Source organism: Bufo bufo, chromosome 6, assembly GCF_905171765.1.
Source record: "Bufo bufo chromosome 6, aBufBuf1.1, whole genome shotgun sequence".
NCBI classification, from domain to species: domain Eukaryota; kingdom Metazoa; phylum Chordata; class Amphibia; order Anura; family Bufonidae; genus Bufo; species Bufo bufo.
Window position 1 is genome coordinate 82,948,185 of NC_053394.1, and position 21,141 is coordinate 82,969,325.

A 21,141-nucleotide genomic window follows, 5' to 3' on the forward strand; every position below is an offset into this window, starting at 1 on the left:
TTTTTGTATCAGGACAAGTCATGAGGGACAAGGAGATCGAGACCCTGCTTTAGTTCTTCGACAAGTAGTTTTTTTTTTTTCCACACCCCCTGTACAAGGCATAAAAAGTCATTTTGTGGACAATTTTAAAATCCAAAATTTATCAGGCATGGGCCAAATTCATACATTTCAATGAGACAAGCAGTCGTAACCACACTGCACTGCCGCTGTAAGTAAGACGAAGCGCGCTGCCTGTCCTTCAAAGAGCAGATCGGCAGGGGTGCCGGTAGTCAAATCCCCACAGACCTATCTTCAGGATGGGTCATCAATATAGGAAACTAGACAACCCTTTTAAAGGGAATTTCTCATATTTTTTTAGTTTCATAAAATACATATCAAGCGGTATTTCCATCTGGACATTTATGGAATATCCAAATGAACATTTGCACTCGTACACTGCTTGAGAAAAGTCCCAGTAAGAGGACTGAAAGGTTGCACTGGTGAATAAGGCTACATGCACACAACCGTATGTGTTTTGCAGTCCGCAAATTGCGGATCCCCCCAAAAAAACGGATGACATCCGTATGCCATCCATTTATTTTTTTTACGGATCCATTGCAACAATGCCTGAAACTGACAAGAATAGGACATATTCTATTTTTTTGCGAGGCTATGGAAATGACATACTGATGCTGTCCGCATTTTTTGTGGACCCATTGAAATGAATGGGTCCGCATCCTATCCGCAAAAAAACAACAACGAACGGACACGGAAACAAACAACGTTCATGTGCATGTACAGTAGCCTAAAGGTCACCTTATTTGACCACATTTTGGGAGAGCTGCAGAATTCTCTAGATGGAATATCGACAGGATATGTCACAAATGCCTGACAGTTGTGGGCCCCAGAGGTGGTCTCAAGAATGGGGCCCCTATCTTGAGCCCTGTGAATGGATAGGTGGCTGTGCACGTTTGGTGCTCCCTATTCACTTCTATGGGATTTTGGAAAGTAGCACAGTAAGCATTTTTGAAAGTCCCATAGAAGTCAGTGGATAGAGCTGCGCATGTATGGCCACCTGTTCATTCACGATGGTGCATGATGGGGCCAAATTCTCACAATAGGAGTGAGTGCCAAGGGTGGAACCACATCTGTCATCTGACATTTATAGTATATCCTTTGAATACGCCATAGATGTCTGACTTTGAAGCCAGCAACCTGTTATGTCCTAAAGTGTGCCTAGAACATTAAAAACCTCACTCCGCTATCTGCGTTTCTGCCGTTGCCTCGCTAATCTCCTCTTCAGGCCTCCGCTAAGTCACAGCAGTGATGTCACGTTGGCCTGTGTTTATGGAACCATTCCTCTAAGTGGTCCTGTGGGGACCAGAAATGACTGGGAACGGAGCAACGTTGGGACCACGGGCAGGTGAGTAGAGTTTTTTGTGTTCAGGTGCACCAGTTAGGACCCCAGGGGTTGTTAGCTCCAAGGCTGGACAACCCCTTTACGTCTGCTGAAGATAAGAAATGCACTTTACACCAAAAAAATTCTACAGTAAATAAAAAAAAAAGAATATGTTAAAGATACATTACCTTAAAAAATATACCGCACAGGATTCTATGCAACGTTTTTCGTGACTAAACATTAGTGACTGGTCTTAAAAAGTGAGAAAATACCAAGCTTTGACGTCCACACACACCTGTAAATGGAGATTTGACACCAAAAGGTATCCTGTTGATATTTAGGATATAGCCGTCTTCAGTAGTCACATCATATTCCTCGCTGGGATATCCTTTGTATTCAATTAGTTCACTCTACAAGAAATAAGACAAGGCAACGTTGGAGTGAATTGTGCACTACACGGCTACACAGCAAGCTGCGGGGCACGGTGTGTTCTCAGATCGTTCTATCAAGGCTAGCATTTAAGGAGTTTTCCGAGATATTTTTCTTGATGACCTATCCTGAGGATAAAGCCTCATTCACACATCAGTGTTCGGTCAGTGATTTCCATCAGTGATTTTGAGCCAAAACCAGGTGTGTGTCTCTAAACACAGAAGGTGCAGATCTTTTCCTTCTACCTCATGTCTGTGGAGGCTCCAAACCAGGTTTAAGCTCACAATCACTGATGGAAATCACTGATCGAACACTGATGTGTGAATGAGGCTTAAATGGGGATACCGCACATGAACCATATCCGCACCAAAATCCACAATTTCTAACACCGGTGCAGATTTGATGTGGTTTTGCCGCAGATCTTACCCTTCCTTGGAAATCTGCAGCTAAAACCACAACCATAATTGGCATGCTGTGGATTTGGAAATCCGCATGGCAGCTCAATTTCCGCACGGAAAAAATCCCCAAAGTGTATATGAAATTTTTGAAATCTCATTGTTTGTGCCTGTTTTTAGTCAAAAAAATGCTGTTTTAGACAGTCTTAGGCCCCTTTCACACGAGCGTGATTTCCGCGCGGGTTCAATGCGTGATGTGAACGCATTGCGCCCGCACAGAATCCGGACCCATTCATTTCAATGGGGCTGTGTACATGTGCGTTGGTTTTCACGCATCACCTGTGCGTTGCATGAAAAACACAGCATGTTCTATATTCTGCGATTTTCACGCAACGCTGGCCCCATAGAAGTGAGCTGCGTGAAAATCGCAAGCATCCGCAAGCAACTGCGGATGCAATGCGTTTTTCACGGATGGTTGCTAAGAAATGTTGTTTGTATACATTCAGTTTTTTATCACGCAAAACTCATTGCACCCGCACGATAAAAACTGAACATCTGTACGCGAAGCAGTTATCCCTGAATGCATCTGCAAAGCATTCGGACCTAATCCGGACACGCTCATCTGCAAGGGGCCTTATTCTTTTAGTTGCATTTACTACTGAAATTGCTCCTGTTTTGGAGGCTTTTGCGCCTCTATTTTGATTTTTTTTAGACTAAGGCTACATGCACACGAACGTTGTTTGTTTCAGTGTCCGTTCTGTTTTTTTTTGCGGATAGGATGCGGACCCATTTATTTCAATGGGCCCACAAAAAATGGAGACAGCACAACGTGTAGCCCCGCCAAAAAAATTTGACTTGAATGGAGCCACGGAACGTGATTTGCGGCCAACAATAGGACATTTTCTATCTTTGAACGGAAAGGAAAAACTGAAATACGGAAACAGAATGTATACGGAGTACATTCCGTTTTTTTGCGGAACCATCGAAACGAATGGTTCCATATACGGAACAAAAAAAACGGCCCATATACGGAACGCAAAAAAAGTTCGAGTGAACGAGCCCCAAGGGTGTGAAGCCCGTGCTGTGGACCGCAAATTGTGGTCCGCAATGCACGGGCACGGTCCGTGGGGCAGGCGCATGGGGATCGCAGACCCATTCACTTGAATGGGTCCGCGATCCTTCCGTTCCGCAAAAAGATAGAGCAAGTTCTATCTTTTTGTGGTGCGGAAGCACGGAACGGAGCCCCAGAAAGCACTCCGTAGTACTTCCTTAGTGTTCCGTTCCGCATCTCCGGATTTGCGGACCTATAGAAATGAGTGGCTCCGCATCTGTGATGCGGAATGGCCACGGAACGGTGCCCGTGTATTGCGGATCCGCAAATGCGGTCCACAATACGGCAACGGGCATCACACGTTCGTGTGAACGAGCCCTAATTCAGATGTTTTCTAACTTTAGCAACTTTTTTAAAATCTAGTTATGTAGGTGCGCCTTTTTTTTGCGCCTGAATTTGTCGCAAAAATAGTCTAATTTCTACTCCACTCTAGGGCTGGCGTACTTTTCTTCACCTGTTTTCAGTGGTGAAGTGAGACTTTTGCATTTAAAGACATGCGACTTTTCTCCGCAAAGATGCAACTTTTTTCATGTGCAAATGTCTAAGTGAATAGGAACCAGTCTAAGGCCTCCTGCAAACGACCGTAGGTGTCCCGTTGCCGTATTGCGGACCGCATTTGCGGATCCGCAATACACGGGCACCGTTCCGTGTGCATTCCGCATCACGGATGCGGACCCATTCACTTCATTGGGTCCGCAAATCTGGAGATGCGGAATGGTGAGAAACGGAACCCTACGGAAGTACTACGGAGTGCTTCCGTGGGGTTTCGTCCTGTACTTCCGTTCTGCAAAAAGATAGAACATGTCCTATCTTTTTGCGGAACGGCCAGATAGTGGACCCATTACAGTGAATGGGTCCGCGATCCGCTGCGGCTGCCCCACAGAAGGTGTTCGTGCATTGCGGCCTAACTGTGCAGGAGGCCTAACTGAAAAACCACCAGAGGTCAGAATAATAAGAATACACCTAGTCTAATTACTAAATGCCAAAAGAAAGACAGCCAAAGGAAATACGCCCATCTAATTTTATGGGCAAACAAAGGCCGCATTCACTTTGCTGTTACTGCATTACATATCCCTTCTGATTAATTCAGAAGTTTTCTAACTTTTGAGTCTATTTTCGGATCTATTTATGTAGGTGCCCCATTTAGTCACAAAAACAGTCTAAGGGCTCATGCACACGGCCGTTCCCGTATTGCGCCCTGCAAACAGCCGGTCTGCAATATGCGGGCACTGGCCATGAGCACCCATTCACTTGAACGGGTCCGCAATCTGGAAGGTACGGTGCAGAACAGAGGCAAGGAACCCCACAGAAGAACTATGGAGCATGGAGTAGTAGGTTCTCGCCGTGTCTCTGCGCCGCAAAAAAATAGAACTTGTTCTATCTTTTCGCAGTGCGGACGGATCACAGACCCATTCAAGTTGCGGTCACCAATGCAAGAAACAGCCGACCAACGCCCGTGTGCATGAGCCCTAATTTGTTCTCCACTTCAGGGCTAGCATATTTCTTTGGGCTCATGCACATAAACTTTTTTTTTTTCCCGTTTCCGTTCCAATTTTTAAAGGTCCGTATGCAGAACTATTCGCTTCAATGGGGCCTGAATAAAAACCGAAATGACTCCGTGTGCATTCCGTGTACATATGTCCGCCAAAAAAATAGAACATGTCCTTTTCTTGTTCATTTTGCGGACAAGGATAGGCATTGTTACAATGGATCCGCAAAAAAAACGGATGCAATATGGATGTCACATGGACATCATCTGTATTTTTTGCGGATCCGTGTTTTGCAAACTGCAAAATACATACGGTCGTGTGCATGAGCCCTTTCTCAGTTTTGAGTGGTAAATCCTCAGCTGGGTGAGATAAAAAGAATATAGGAGGGCAATTTTCTCAAGAGGTTTTGCGCCTGTTTCAGTCTTATTTTATCTGTGTTAGACCTCCTGCACATGGACGTGTGCTGCTCGTTGCCGTATTGCGGATCTGCAATACACGGGCGCCGTTCCTTGGGCATTCCGCATCACGGATGTGGACCCATTCACTGTAATGGGTCCGCAAATCCGGAGATGCGGAATGGTGTAGAACGGAAGCACGGAACGGAAACCCATGGAAGCACTACGGAGTGCTTCCGTGGGGTTTCGTCCCGTACTTCCGTTCCGCAAAAGGATAGAACATGTCCTAGCTTTTTGCAGAATGGGCGGGTCACGGACCCATTGAAGTGAATGGGTCCGCGATCCGCTGCGGCTGCCCCACCGTCGGTGTTCGTGTGCAGGAGGCCTTAGGCAAACTTTTCTATTTAAAGGGGTTGTCCGAGCTTTTAATCAATATCAGATCCTCGGAGGTCCGACACCCCCAACGATCAGCTTTCTGACGAGAAGACATGCGCCGTGCGTGCGTGCCGTCTCCTGTCTCTCTTCCTGTTCGCTGTTTCTATGTCTATGGCAAGCAGGAAGAGAGACAGGAAACCCCCTTTAATCGCATTTACTGTTTGCGTCTTGTTTTAGGCTGGGTTCAGACCTGAGCGTCTTTGATATGCGCGTTTAACGCGCGTTTGTGTGATTGACTGCAATGTCCTATGGCCACAAACGCGCTGTAAAACGCCCCAAAGAAGCTCAAGTACTTGTTTGAGCGTAGGGCGTTTTACAGCGCGTTTTTCAGCGCTGTAAAACGCTCAAGTGAGAACCAGGGCCATAGGGAAGCATTGGTTTTCATGTGTTGAGCGTTTTACAGCGCGTTTGAACGCGCTGTAAAACGCTCAAGTGTGAACCCAGCCTTAGGCTCAATTCACACCTGAGCGTTCTGAAAGGAGCGCTCTGTATGCGCGATTGTACGGACGTTTACAAGCGCGCATACAGAGACAAGTGTGCACACAGTGTCGCGCGTTCCCGAAAGTCTATGTACGGGAACGCGCGACAAGCGCCCAAAAAAACGCTCCTGTACTTGTGTGAGCGTCGGGCGTTTTACAGCGCGATCGTACGCGCTGTAAAACGCCCAGGTGAGAACCATTCCCATAGGGAAGCATTGGTTTCTCCTTGTTGAGCGTTTTACAGCGCGTAGGAACGCGCTGTAAAACGCTCAGGTGTGAATTGAGCCTTAGACTTCACATCGTGTTTGTGGGCTGGATTATTGTGGAATGGTAGGTAGGTTTGGCAGTGTGACATACCAGTCCACACCCTTAGGCTGGGTTCAGACCTGAGCGTATTTGATATGCGCGTTTAACGCGCGTTTTTGTCGCGCGTTTTTATGCACGTTTTTTGCAATAGTAAACGCGCGTTTGACGCGCGTTTGTGTGATTGACTGCAGTGTCCTATGGCCACAAACGCGCGTCAAAACGCCCCAAAGAAGCTCAAGAACTTGTTTGAGCGTAGGGCGTTTTTCAGCGCGTTCAAACGCGCTGTAAAACGCTCAAGTGAGAACCAGGGCCATAGGGAAGCATTGGTTTTCATGGGTTGAGCGTTTTACAGCGCGTTTGAACGCGCTGTAAAACGCTCAAGTGTGAACCCAGCCTTAGGCTGGGTTCACACTTGAGCGTTTTACAGCGCGTTCAAACGCGCTGTAAAACGCTCAACACATGAAAACCAATGCTTCCCTATAGCCCTGGTTCTCACTTGAGCGTTTTACAGCGCTGAAAAACGCGCTGTAAAACGCCCTACGCTCAAACAAGTACTTGAGCTTCTTTGGGGCGTTTTGACGCGCGTTTGTGGCCATAGGACATTGCAGTCAATCACACAAACGCGCGTCAAACGCGCGTTTACTATTGCAAAAAACGCGCGTCAAAAACGCGCGTTAAACGCGCATATCAAAGACGCTCAGGTCTGAACCCAGCCTTACTCCAGACCAGCTATTCAGACATCTCAACCTGCAAAAACTCATTTCAAGGAGGTTTTAATTTTTTTTCTTTTACAAACTTTTTATTACATTTTCCAGACATATGCAGTATCTGCACACTTTGCTCTATGCTGTGGAGGACTGGGCTCATTACCCTGCCCCAAATTATCATATTTCTGTATATGATTAAAGGGATTCTGTCACCACCTATAAGCCCTGTGAGCTAAACATCTGCTCATGTCCAGGTAGCATTCTGATTTCTAAGGTGGCCTTATAAAAGCTATTTGTGGCTTTATTCTGCGGAAAAAACAGGTTTTACTAACCTGTCAATCATTGAATTAAGGTGCCCAAGCAGGGGAGGTCTGTGGATGCATGGTGCCCGGCCGCACACATTGCCGTTTGTGCCCAGCGCCGCCTTCTACTCCTCAGTGCCGCCTCTCCCTCCCCCTCCTCCCGCTTTGAGATCCCGCGCGTGTGCGCACAGGCTCAGCCCGATGCGCCGTTGCGGACTGCTGGCATCGGCTTCTTCTAGCACTGTGCGCACGCGCCGAGAAGGGGACACTGCTACAGGTTGTCGGAAAGATTTACTGTGAGTAAACTAGAGATGGGAAGTTCGGATCTTTTACATGAATCGGTTCATTCGCTGAGCTGACAAGAAGCAAGGGAACCGAATCTTAGGTTGCGCAATGAGCATGCGCTGATGACGGAAGCTTGGATTCACTTGCTGACTCGCTGAGTCGGCTCTTGGTCTGAGTCAGGAAGTTCATTCTTTAAAACCCTGTGTGTAATTATCTACCCCACTGTAGGAAAAAAACAAGCATCCAGGGGGGGTGAATTTAACACTGGGGTAAATAATATAATTAAAATGGAGGGTTAAATGTGTAAATGTATTTAAAAAAAATACATCTCTCTCAATAGTTCTATAGCTACTGAATGAGACAGAAGAAGGGATGCCTTTAACATATATATCTCCTTGAGAAGCCAATTTGAGCCTAAAGGGTTAATTCAACCTGTAATCTAAACTCTGTCCTGTCACTTCTCTTATCAGTGAACCTTTCCGGGATATATTGTCTCACATGCGGGTGTCAGGGAGCCGCTATCTAAGGCTAGGTCTACACGACGACATTTGTCGCACCAATGTCGCGTGACAATTTTTATAATGGCAGTCTATGGTGTCGCACTGCAACATGCAACATGCTGCGACTGCGACGCAACAGTCGCAGAAAATCCATCGAGATGGATTTTTCTGCGACTGTTGCGTCGCAGTTGCAGCATGTCGCATGTTGCAGTGCGACACCATAGACTGCCATTATAAAAATTGTCGCGCGACAAATGTCGTCGTGTAGACCTAGCCTAATAGCGGGAGACTCCCTGAACTTCAGGGAGACTTGAGATCCCTGAGCTGTTCCACCTAGCCTGAGGAGATCCCAGGTGTGGTTACTGGGATCGTTACTGGGGAATAAATAGAGGCCTCAGCGGCTCAGTCAGTGTCTGCTGGTTATGTGACTGTGTGAGGACTGATCTGCTGAAAGGATAGGTGAGAAGAGGCCTCTGTATAGTTAGCGCCCAGAAGAGCAGGAGTTTATTTCATGTCATGTGCTGTGGCTTCACCCCAAGTCATGGGTAACCTGGATGCCCTGTACTGTTGTGCTGGGTGAAAAATAAAGCACCATATGGACTTTTAGAAATCTGAGTCTGTCCCTGCTGACCCCACAGCCAGTAGATGATCCCCACAGCTTGTAAATATAATAATCATTCCATAATGTCTAATTTATAAGGTGGAACTTCTACAAGATGTCTCCCGTGCCCTCTGTCCTGTCTAGTAATAGATTAGCTAACTGGCTTGTGTCTGTATTTTCAAAAGAATCACCCCCTCAGGAAGATAAACTGGGGTAGAGTTATCCAAACTGGTGTAGAGGAAAACTTAGTTGCCCGTAGTAACCAATCAGATCCTACCTTTTTGTTTTTTCAGTGCTCATATGGAAAATGAAAGGTGGAATCTGGTTGCTATGGGCAACTAAGCCAGATCTCCTTTACACCAGGACGGATCCTCTCACTGACACGCTGCAAGTTACATGCACTCAACTCGCTCGTCTGTATCTGGCCAAAATCTGCTGTGTGTGTGAGGGCACCCTAAGGTTAACTTTTTGTGAGTCCTATAATAAGGTATTTTTTTTATTTTTATGATTAATTAGAGGGTTAGGCAAAAAAATAAAATCTTTTATAAGACACCCCCCCCCCCCCCCTATATGATGACCTTAATAATAACAATGCTTACGTGTTTGTTGTGTAAGGGGCCCCTCTGAAACTACATTAAGATGGCTGCTGTCCTCGGAGACTTTGTCTTATGCATGTGTTACATACATACCAACATTTCAGTTGGTTAAATCGGAGCATGTAAGTCCTGCCCATTTTCGGCCCAGAACAGCGCAAATTTTCTGTGACCTGAAAATCTGGGACAGTTGGCAGCTATGGTGTTGCTGTATGTAGCGGTGCATGCATCAATGTATTCCGTAACTAATCCAAACCTGGACTTATTAATGACTGCAGCGCACGTGACGAATCCGGGCTCAGATTTGTTATGAAATACATTTATGTAGGTGCAGCTATTTACAGTAATGGCGCATACACAAGACTAATCTCCTGATAATGTAGTCTCAGCAGTGCCCATACGTTTCGCCCATACCAATAACCTGGGCTCATCAGGGGATAGATCAGTTCAATAACCTGATAGGCATCTGTGTTAACATGAATGGGACACAGTCTTCAACACAGATGCCTATCAGGTTATTGAACTGATCTATCCCCTGATGAGCCCAGGTTATTGGTATGGGCGAAACGCATAGGGATTATATATATTTTTCACCATTTTCCCACTCTGGGACTTCAACATTACAGGGTCTGAACATCTGTATTGAACTGTTAGTGTCTTACACTGTAAGATCCTAAGTTGCCTAGGAGACCCAGCCTGTCGGCTGGGCCTCTTAGGCCTCCGTACATGCCGGGCCCCAAGCCTTGGAATGGCTTGGGGCTGCCATGGCAAGCATCGAGTCCATGCCACAGCTGCGCGGGGACCCGATGGATGAGGTGAGGGAGCGCAAACCTCCCATATGCCGCGGCATATGAGGGGCTGATCCACCGTTATCACTGATGCTGGTGGATTGGATGCAGCAGGGATCCGGCTTGGGGGGGTAGCAAGTGCCGCAGGACGAGAATGCTCGTCCTGGGGCACTAAGTACCGGCCCTTTAGGACGAGCATTCCCGTCCTGGGTCCTTAACGTGTTAATATTGCTAAAACACAAACCAATTACCATAACACAAAAGAGAACCACGTTAAGCACTAAAACAAATATTTAACAAACCATAACACAACCTTTATACATGGAGTGCAGAATTATTAGGCAAATGAGTATTTTGACCACATCATCCTCTTTATGCATGTTGTCTTACTCCAAGCTGTATAGGCTCGAAAGCCTACTACCAATTAAGCATATTAGGTGATGTGCATCTCTGTAATGAGAAGGGGTGTGGTCTAATGACATCAACACCCTATATTAGGTGTGCATAATTATTAGGCAACTTCCTTTCCTTTGGCAAAATGGGTCAAAAGAAGGACTTGACAGGCTCAGAAAAGTCAAAAATAGTGAGATATCTTGCAGAGGGATGCAGCACTCTTAAAATTGCAAAGCTTCTGAAGCGTCATCATCGAACAATCAAGCGTTTCATTCAAAATAGTCAACAGGGTCGCAAGAAGCGTGTGGAAAAACCAAGGCGCAAAATAACTGCCCATGAACTGAGAAAAGTCAAGCGTGCAGCTGCCAAGATGCCACTTGCCACCAGTTTGGCCATATTTCAGAGCTGCAACATCACTGGAGTGCCCAAAAGCACAAGGTGTGCAATATTCAGAGACATGGCCAAGGTAAGAAAGGCTGAAAGACGACCACCACTGAACAAGACACACAAGCTGAAACGTCAAGACTGGGCCAAGAAATATCTCAAGACTGATTTTTCTAAGGTTTTATGGACTGATGAAATGAGAGTGAGTCTTGATGGGCCAGATGGATGGGCCCGTGGCTGGTATCATCAAAGATGAGCTTGTGGGGCCTTTTCGGGTTGAGGATGGAGTCAAGCTCAACTCCCAGTCCTACTGCCAGTTTGTGGAAGACACCTTCTTCAAGCAGTGGTACAGGAAGAAGTCTGCATCCTTCAAGAAAAACATGATTTTCATGCAGGACAATGCTCCATCACACGCGTCCAAGTACTCCACAGCGTGGCTGGCAAGAAAGGGTATAAAAGAAGAAAATCTAATGACATGGCCTCCTTGTTCACCTGATCTGAACCCCATTGAGAACCTGTGGTCCATCATCAAATGTGAGATTTACAAGGAGGGAAAACAGTACACCTCTCTGAACAGTGTCTGGGAGGCTGTGGTTGCTGCTGCACGCAATGTTGATGGTGAACAGATCAAAACACTGACAGAATCCATGGATGGCAGGCTTTTGAGTGTCCTTGCAAAGAAAGGTGGCTATATTGGTCACTGATTTGTTTTTGTTTTGTTTTTGAATGTCAGAAATGTATATTTGTGAATGTTGAGATGTTATATTGGTTTCACTGGTAAAAATAAATAATTGAAATGGGTATATATTTGTTTTTTGTTAAGTTGCCTAATAATTATGCACAGTAATAGTCACCTGCACACACAGATATCCCCCTAAAATAGCTAAAACTAAAAACAAACTAAAAACTACTTCCAAAAATATTCAGCTTTGATATTAATGAGTTTTTTGGGTTCATTGAGAACATGGTTGTTGTTCAATAATAAAATTAATCCTCAAAAATACAACTTGCCTAATAATTCTGCACTCCCTGTATATGGGACAAACACAAAACTATTTCACAAATACCTGGCCAAAAGAATCCTAGACAAATCACAAACAAAACCTGTTAACCACATGAAGAAACCAGATTAAGGCTACTTTAACACTCGCGTTTTGGGCCAGTCCATCATGGATCTGCAAAAACGGATCCGTTACAATACAACCGTCTGCATCTGTCATGAACTGATCCGTTTTTATTATCTGTAACATAGCCAAGACGGATCAGTCATGAACTCCATAGAAAGTCAATGGGAGACGGATCCGTTTTCTATTGTGCCAGATTATGTCAGAGAAAACTGATCCGTTTGTATCCTTTTCCATTCAGAATGCATTAGGGCAAAACTGATCCGTTTTGGACCGTTTGTGAGAGCCCTGAACGGATCTCACAAACGGAAAGCCAAAACGCTGGTGTGAAAGTAGCCTAAGGGGGCACACCAAATGCACTAAGAACTAACCACGGTATTAATACACAACTATTGAAACAAACCAAAAGAAATACCGCCTACAAGGCTGCACCTTTTTTATAGTAAAAATGTTTATTTGAGAGCACAAAACCCACAGATTAAAATCATTGTATACAATTACAAAGCCATGTGTGGAAAGGAAAAATAGGTCCAACACATATACCTGCAATCAGCAGTTTCTAAATGGAAACAAACAATGCCAGAGTAATAAAAAATACCTATATATAGCATAATGAATACGGAATCAAAAATTGTAGATAATTATCAAAAAGGTAGGTCAGCGGGCATGGTGTGTAGGTAAAATATGCCCCACGCGTATCGCCAGGTCAGACTGGCTTCCTCAGGGGTCCATGCTGGACAACTCCTGTCATTTGCACATTGTGATGAGATCACACTGACTAGAGACATCACCACTGGTTGTTGATACAATGGGAGAGTCCATCTGCCCTCCGGATGCCTTAGAAACGTAAATGATTGTAGACATCCTAAAGAACACTACAGAAGGCTTCTCTACAACAATTGACCCCAAGAATATTGGAAAACCTTTATCTGCCATATCAATGACTCTACAAATCTGATATAGTTCACTCAATTCATTAAATTATAACTCGGCCCATAAGACATTTTATGACCATATCTTACACAGTGTCTTCTGGCATACTGTTCCTCTGCCGGAGGAATATCGTAGACTTTGGTGCAAGCTGGCCACAATCAGCTTCATCATCTCTGTAAGGCTACTTTCACACTAGCGTTCGGAGCGGATCCGTCTGATGTTTCATCAGACGGATCCGCTCCGATAATGCAGACGTTCGCATCCGTTCAGAACGGATCCGTCTGCATTAAAACTTAGAAAATTTTCTAAGTATGAAAGTTGTCTGAGCGGATCCGTTCAGACTTTACATTGTAAGTCAATGGGGAACGGATCCGCTTGAAGATTGAGCCATATTGTGTCATCTTCAAGCGGATCAGTCCCCATTGACTTACATTGTAAGTCTGGACGGATCTGCTCGCCTCCGCACGGCCAGGCGGACACCCGAACGCTGCAAGCAGCGTTCAGGTGTCCGCTCACTGAGCGGAGCGGAGGCTGAGCGCCGGCAGGCGGATGCATTCTCAGTGGATCCGCCTCCACTGAGAATGCATTGGGGCCGGACGGCTGCGTTCAGGACCGCTCGTGAGCCCCTTCAAACGGAGCGCACGAGCGGACACCCGAACGCTAGTGTGAAAGTAGCCTAAGGTGTGCCTATTGTCTTAACTGAGAAGATGGTGAACCCACTGGTTGAGACTGATCAGCCGGTGTGGCCAGCGAGAGGCTGAGCAGGTAGCAGGCCTATGATGGTCTCTGTCAGGGTGGCAGATACTGTTTGGGGAGAGTTGACATTAGAAGACCAGGAACATAAAGGAAAAAAAACTGATCCTTTGCATCAGTTATTTCCGTCTGAGGTGTGTTTTCTTGGACAGAAAACTTTTTCGGATGTAAATATGCCTAAACTGGTGCACAGGATCTGTTTTTCTTTATTTTTCTGTCCTGACAGATCAGAACAGAAAAATAATTGTGATGTGAATTCTCTTATTTGGTGAAAATGGAAACAGTAGTTGGATTGTCTTAACTTTTTTACAGGAAGGGGTTAACTTGTTAGACATGAGTCTTGTGACTTTTTTTTTTTTTTTTCCTTGTGCTATGGGGAAGTAAAACATGAAGGTATTTCACTACTGACATGAGACTCGCTACTTTGGAGATGGTAGGAAAGAGTTTTCTAGGAAGAAGTTGGGACATTTTTTATAAGAAAAACCGAAGTACCGTATTTCTTTCCTGATGCAAATGTCCGGTCCGTTTTTTGTGGACCGAATGCAGAACCATTCATTTCAATGGGTCCGCAAAAAAAGGAAGTTACTCCATGTGCATTCCATTTCAGTTTGTCCGTATTTCCGTTCCGCAAAAAAATAGCACATGTCCTATTCGCATTACGGACAAGTATAGTACTGTTCTATTAGGGGCCAGCTGTTCCGTTCCGCAAAATACAGAATGCACACTGACACCATCTGTATTTTTGGTGGACCGCAAAATACATACGGTCGTGTGCATGAGGCCTTATTCTGTGGGTCAGTGCGATTACGGCAATACCAAAAACAAAAAAAAAGAAATTACCGTATAAGCCATTTATTTTTGCAGAGCAAATTGTAGTTTTTTGGGGGTTTTTTTGATCACTACAACTCAAATTTTTTTTTGGGGGGAGGACTAGATGCTTTGAAACACTGTTGCGTGAAAGGAGGAGTTCTAAAAAAAAAGTGTAATTCGGCAAATAAAAACTAAATCCTCATTCACACGTCCAAATCCATAAAAAGGTGGTCGTGACTCCTCTGAAGATGTCCGTGAAGGATCCGTGTGTGGTCCATGTGTCCATTTTTTGCTGTCCGTGTTTCACGCACACTGTGCAGATGAAAAATTTATTTTGCATCGTGAGGGAAAAAGGAGTGGAGCTTAGAGGGATATAGGAAGGATCTGCTCCTGTTCTATTTTTTTGACTCATTCCTGGTTTTGACTCAATGGCTGATGGAAATCACTGAGCAAACAGTGACTGTAAAAAAAGACTTGGGGCTCATGCACACGAATGTATTTTCTTTGTGTCTGTTCAGTTTTTTTGTGGACCGTATGTAGAACCATTAATTTCAATGGGTACAGACAAGGATAGGACTGTTCTATTAGGGGCCAGCTGTTCCGTTCTGAAAAATATGGAATGCCCACGGATGTCATTTGTATTTTTTGCGGATCCGTGTTTTGCGGACCATAAAATACATACTGTGGTGTGCATGAGCCCTTATTCATGATATATACAAACTTACACTTAATCATTTTAATAATCTTTTTAACACCTATGTATTAGATATTGCCCCTATTTAAACCAGGAAATTACTAAATAGAAGGAAACTCAAACACTCAGAAATTGTCATAAAAAATTATAATTTATAATATAAATATATAACTAAAATAGTATTTTTGGTATGTTATGAACTTATGACTAAGATTTTAGATTTTATTTTTTTGGGGGGTGGGATGTTTTAGATTATTAAAATGTGTTCTGTATTTTATGTTGTCCATTTGTTTTGGTTTTTTAATTGAAGGGGATGAGCATGGTGACATGCAGAGGAGCCCCCTATGGATGCAATTTACACAGAGCTGATCAGGGTCTGCTAAAACCCAGCAGCTCTGTTTTTCCTGAGACCACACTGTGATCACATGATCATCCTTGGTGCACTTAACTGCTCATTTGCATATGGATTAAAAGAACTTTTCCTTCAGAATGAATTAAGGGATCACTAAAGGTCCCTTTACATGAGGCGATAGAGCAGCAGATTATCGGGAATGAAGCGTTCCTTCCCTACAATCTGCTGAACGCTGGTGGAGGAGACCGTTATATTTACATGCAGCGATCTCCTCCAGAGCCATCGCTCTCCCCCCCCCCCCCATACTGACTCATTGTTTGCCAGCAGACTATCTCGGTTACACGGCACAATCTCCTGCTGGCAAGTGACGATTTGTCCCAAATGATCGGATTACCAGATGAACAAGCATTTTGCTCGTTCAACGGGTAATCGGCGGTACGTTTATACGGCCAGATAATTGCTAACGAGCATTCCCATGAACGCTCGTATTGGTATATTACACATTTTTATATATGTATGATATACGATATTGACACATGGCCATTACATGGATCTAACATTGGAAGACATTTAATCAGCCGATAATCCTAGTTAGTCAGAAGCTATTTTCTAGTAAAGGTGACTATTGTCTGTCACCTAGGGTCTGCACAGAACTGGCCGAACAAGAATTTTCCCTCCGCGTTTTAAGTTATACATCTGCCACCACTAAACTGGGATTAGACAATCAACCTATCAGAATATCAGTTTAGTTTAAAACGGCCAATGGACTTATGATCAGGGTTGAAATTTTGTACCAGCCTATTAGATGTCCTCCACGTGGCCTCAAAGGCCCCATTCACATTTTCAGCCTCAGTTTGCTATGCTAGGAAAAGCCCCGGGTGTAATTATCTAATAGAAGGCTGCAATAACAGAATGACAGACATATATCTATTCAGCCTGTCGCTCCAGAGGACGGCAGAACCCCTCCCCCCCTCCCTCAATGAGATAGAAATGTATCTGTTGTCGCTCTATAGGCACACAGTGGAATATGTTGTCTATATGGTGATGACAAAAAAGTGCGTTTCGCTCTATAAATTTTGTACTGTTGTAAATTTTGAAAAAAATATTTGTGGTATACCAACATACTCTGGGCGAATGTATAGGTCAAGAGAAGTCTCTGACCTCCATGGGGTGAATGGAGCCCTGCGGACGTGCTTGGCATGTAAGTCAGGTTTACCTAATACACCATTAAAGTAATGTGAACCAGGCTTTATCTGGCTTGTGAAACCCACTGTTAAAGACTGAGCGACTCTCAGCATGATCACCCCTATTAAACCAGGTATAATGCAATATAGGTCATGCTGAGTAAAATACCTGACTTCTGTCTCTAGGCTGAACTGCTGGAATATATCTTGGGTAATTTGCAAAAATATATTTTAAACACCAAAGGACTGGCCATAGTGCTTGGAGCACCACTAATGCAATGCCGCTGTGCCCTCTGCACTCCCCTTTAAACAACAGGGCTAGACATCTCATCTAGCCCTGTGTTCTCGCCTTGGCTCGGTAGCTCTGCGCTTGTGCAGTAGATCACATGCTACTTTCTGAGGTCATCGGATGCGCTGCACAAGCTGTCAATGAGCGTCCTGTCAATCAAAGGGGGGATGGGAGTGCACAAGGGTGTTAGGAGTGCTACAGCCAGCTCCTTTGTGCTCAAAACAGACCAACTGCATATAAAGTATCTCAGAAGCAGCTCACTATAGAGACAAGACGCGTGTCCTTTTATTCAGGATGACGAACCCTCCCAGGCACTACCCCTGGTTTAATAGGGCTGATCATGCGGACAGGTGTTCTTTAATGGGGTATCCCGGTTATGCTATCGCCTATCTGCAGAATAGAGGATAACTACTAGACTGTGGAGGTCCTACCGCTGGGACCACCACAGATCATGAGAATGGGTACCCACACCCCTCGGAGTGCCCCAAAATGAACAGAGCGGTAGGTTGTGCATGTGACTTGCCATACGTCAAGGTGCTCCGAGGGGAATGAGATACCTGTTCTTGTCAGAACTTAAAAGCCAGAATACCCCTTTAATACAATTAAGCAGAAAGCAGCAGCACACATTGTGGAATACGTGCAGAAAAACCGCAGTGTCGTACAGTACCAGCAGAGTATGAGATGACATGTATGTAATGTACACTTTGCAGATGTTTTCCATACAGAAATTGACCTGCTGTGCGGATTTCCAAATTTGCCGCATGTCAGTTATGCTTGTGGTTTTAGCTGCGGATTTCACCCTTTTCAGTAGATTGGTGAGATCGGCGGCAAAACAGCTTCGAATCCGCTGTTACAGATTTTGGAGCTGGATATGCTGCAGAAACGCATACAGATTTGTGCGGGTCTTGTGTGCGTTCACTCCCAATTGTGTGCGGGTGGCCTTAAGGTGCCTTTACCCATAGGTTTTTAGTAGTGTGTTTTTTTTTTTTGTGCAATTCTGCGTTTTGTGGGGTTTTTGCTGAACAAAAATGTCAGCTCCAGGTGATAGACTATGGGAAGACTGAAATGAAGGACATAAGTTATTGGCTAGTGGTAACTTTTGGCATGATTTGTATGAGAAGTGGCGATTACGGGGTTCAGCAGCGCATCACTTTTAGCCCGTCACACATCAGTGAAGTCGGCAGAGGCTGATTGGCCCTTGACCTTACAGGGAAATTTCCTGGTGGGCTGATGCCCAGGGGGGGCTGTCTGGGTCCTCCTCACAGCTGGCCTGTAGAAGTTTTTGGGGATGTGTATTGTGCTGCTGGCGGCAGTATTTTGTGATGGACTGTGGTATTTGGCTCTGTTGGGATGGTATAATGTGCCACAATATGGTATCGCTACCACTGCCTTCCATCAATGTGGACCTGACAACAACGGGGCCACTTTAAGTTCCCAGTCCGAACTGATGGCAGGAAAAGGGAAAGGACTTATTTTCAGGACACCTACCATAATACCCACATCTGTGTAGAACTAAGTTCTTTGAATGTGATAACCTATGTACATCGCCACTGGGGCCGTCAATGGCTGTTCCATCCCTTTTTGATGGCAGCCGCCAGCACAGATGCCTGTATAAATCAAAATGATACAGTACTGAGGCCACACTAGCGATACAGTACTGAGGCCACACTAGCGATACAGTACTGAGGCCACACTAGCGATACAGTACTGAGGCCACACTAGCGATGCAGTACTGAGGCCACACTAGCGATGCAGTACTGAGGCCACACTAGCGATGCAGTACTGAGGCCACACTAGCGACGCAGTACTGAGGCCACACTAGCGACGCAGTACTGAGGCCACACTAGCGACGCAGTACTGAGGCCACACTAGCGACGCAGTACTGAGGCCACACTAGCGACGCAGTACTGAGGCCACACTAGCGACGCAGTACTGAGGCCACACTAGCGACGCAGTACTGAGGCCACACTAGCGATGCAGTACTGAGGCCACACTAGCGATGCAGTACTGAGGCCACACTAGCGATGCAGTACTGAGGCCACACTAGCGATGCAGTACTGAGGCCACACTAGCGATGCAGTACTGAGGCCACACTAGCGATGCAGTACTGAGGCCACACTAGCGATGCAGTACTGAGGCCACACTAGCGATGCAGTACTGAGGCCACACTAGCGATACGTACCTAACCTTATTACAATTATGAGGTGAACGGTGTATGTCACTTACTATATTCATGTTGTCTTCAGGGTCTGCAGTGTATCGGACGTCCTGAAGATCTCGTCTAGCTTTCTGTGCCACATCCAGTGACTGTGTGGCAAGGCCACAGATCAATACGGTTACTGCAGACAACAACCACATCCTGGGACCACTGAAAAACAGAAATGGACACGTTATAGTCTCAGACTGACCAAAGAACTTACACAAGATTACATTTTATCTTGTTCTTTTTCTAAGGGTTCCTTTTTAAGTCTAGGGCCTGTGCCAGTAACAGAAGGGGTGTCTAGTAGAGAGAGGGAAGGTCTTTAAAGAAACTGTCCACCATGGATTATAGAAGGGGCCCCAAACACTGGATCCCCCATGCTTTACACTGCATGTGACTGACATGAATGCAGTCCTCACGGATTCCTTGATCTGTCAGTGTGACCCCACCCCCTGAAGTGGCCACATGCATGGGCAGAGAGAGGGGTTTGTAATACTTTGAGGGTCACATGACTGATAATGTAACAGTGGACAAGCTTCCCCTGCAGCTGCGCTGATCACTTAGAACGCGTTCTGTATAATTCGCGTGCGTAACGCACTTTATATAACTTGTGTAACAGATCAATGCTTGCAGTACGCACTTTATCTAGAAAATGCCCCATTTTCTGGGGTCTCTGACAGATCCAGTATTTTTAGGACTGCTACAGAAACAAAAACAGCTTCTCCCAAATTGTTGTGCACAATGCACATCCCCCAACTACTATGGCAGTAAAATTCAACAAAGCAGCTAGTAAAAAGACAGAAGATGCAAGTAATACAATACAAATGGCTGGAGAGCTCTATGCATTATCCATACATCACTGCACAGAAGCAGTGCCTCGTACGTACCAGGCAGGGGGGAGCAGCATCAGTACCACCAGGACAGTCCGACACTGATGAAGACAGGGCTTCAGCCTCTCCTCGCGCTCCGCTGCTCACCCCATAGACTCTTCCCTGAAGAGGCGGGGCCTGGCCGTGCCTGCCGAGCCGACCAATCAGAGCGCCCTGTAGGAGAAAGGTCCAATCGGTGTCCTCTGTCACAACCGTGTGATAGTCTGTCAGACTGAGCGGCGGCGCGGGTCACGTGACGCTGGGTGTTGTGACGGCTGAGCTCACACCTCACCTGTTCCGTCGTCCTGCTTTTGTGCGGCTTTTTAACCCCTCGAAGACCGGGCCAGTTTGTGTTCTTACTGAGCTCACACTGCGGAGGTTTACAGGAGGGCTTTCTGCTTTTCTACCGCGTGCATACCATTTTAAGCCCTTGAGGACCGAACCAGTATTGGCTTCAAGGACCCCAATTTTTTTTTTTTTTTTTTTTTTTTTTTTTATCTTCCTTGTAGAACGTCATAACTTGTTCTTTATTTTAATTTACATTTTTCCTTCCTGTACAATTTTAATTTTTTTTTTGGCTGGACAAGTTGTATTTGGAGGCGTGTGTATATTAGCATTAGGCTACATGCACACGAAGAGACTTTCCATTATTTTTTTTTGGATGCGAAGCAAGACACACAGTGCAAGTCAATGGTGGCGGATCCGTTTTCTTTGCCACAGTAGAAAACTGATCCGTCCCCCATTGACTTTCATGACGGATCTGTCATTGCTGTGTTAGGCTACTTTCACACTAGCGTTCAAGTTTTCCGGTATTGAGATCAGTCATAGGGGCTCAATACCGGAAAGAAACACTTCCATTGTGTCCCCATTCATTGTCAATAGGGACAAAACTGAACGGAATGCTCTAAAATGCATTTTGTTCCGTTTGGTTGCGTTCCCATACCGGAGAGCATGCTGCGGTT

General features: G+C 45.3%; 1 protein-coding gene across 1 annotated transcript in view; it reads right to left on the reverse strand.

The window, feature by feature from the left end:
• Positions 1-20,317, reverse strand: part of LOC121005371 (lysosomal acid lipase/cholesteryl ester hydrolase-like) — a 56,328-nt gene extending 36,011 nt beyond the window's left edge. The window contains exons 1-3 of the mRNA XM_040438062.1: positions 20,198-20,317; positions 19,337-19,478; positions 1,674-1,788 (exon numbers count right to left, since the gene is read on the reverse strand). Of these exons, the coding sequence (XP_040293996.1) occupies positions 1,674-1,788; positions 19,337-19,478; positions 20,198-20,217 (277 nt within the window). The 5' untranslated portion in view covers positions 20,218-20,317. The remainder of the gene's footprint in view (positions 1-1,673; positions 1,789-19,336; positions 19,479-20,197) is intronic.
• Positions 20,318-21,141: the final 824 nt, after the last annotated feature.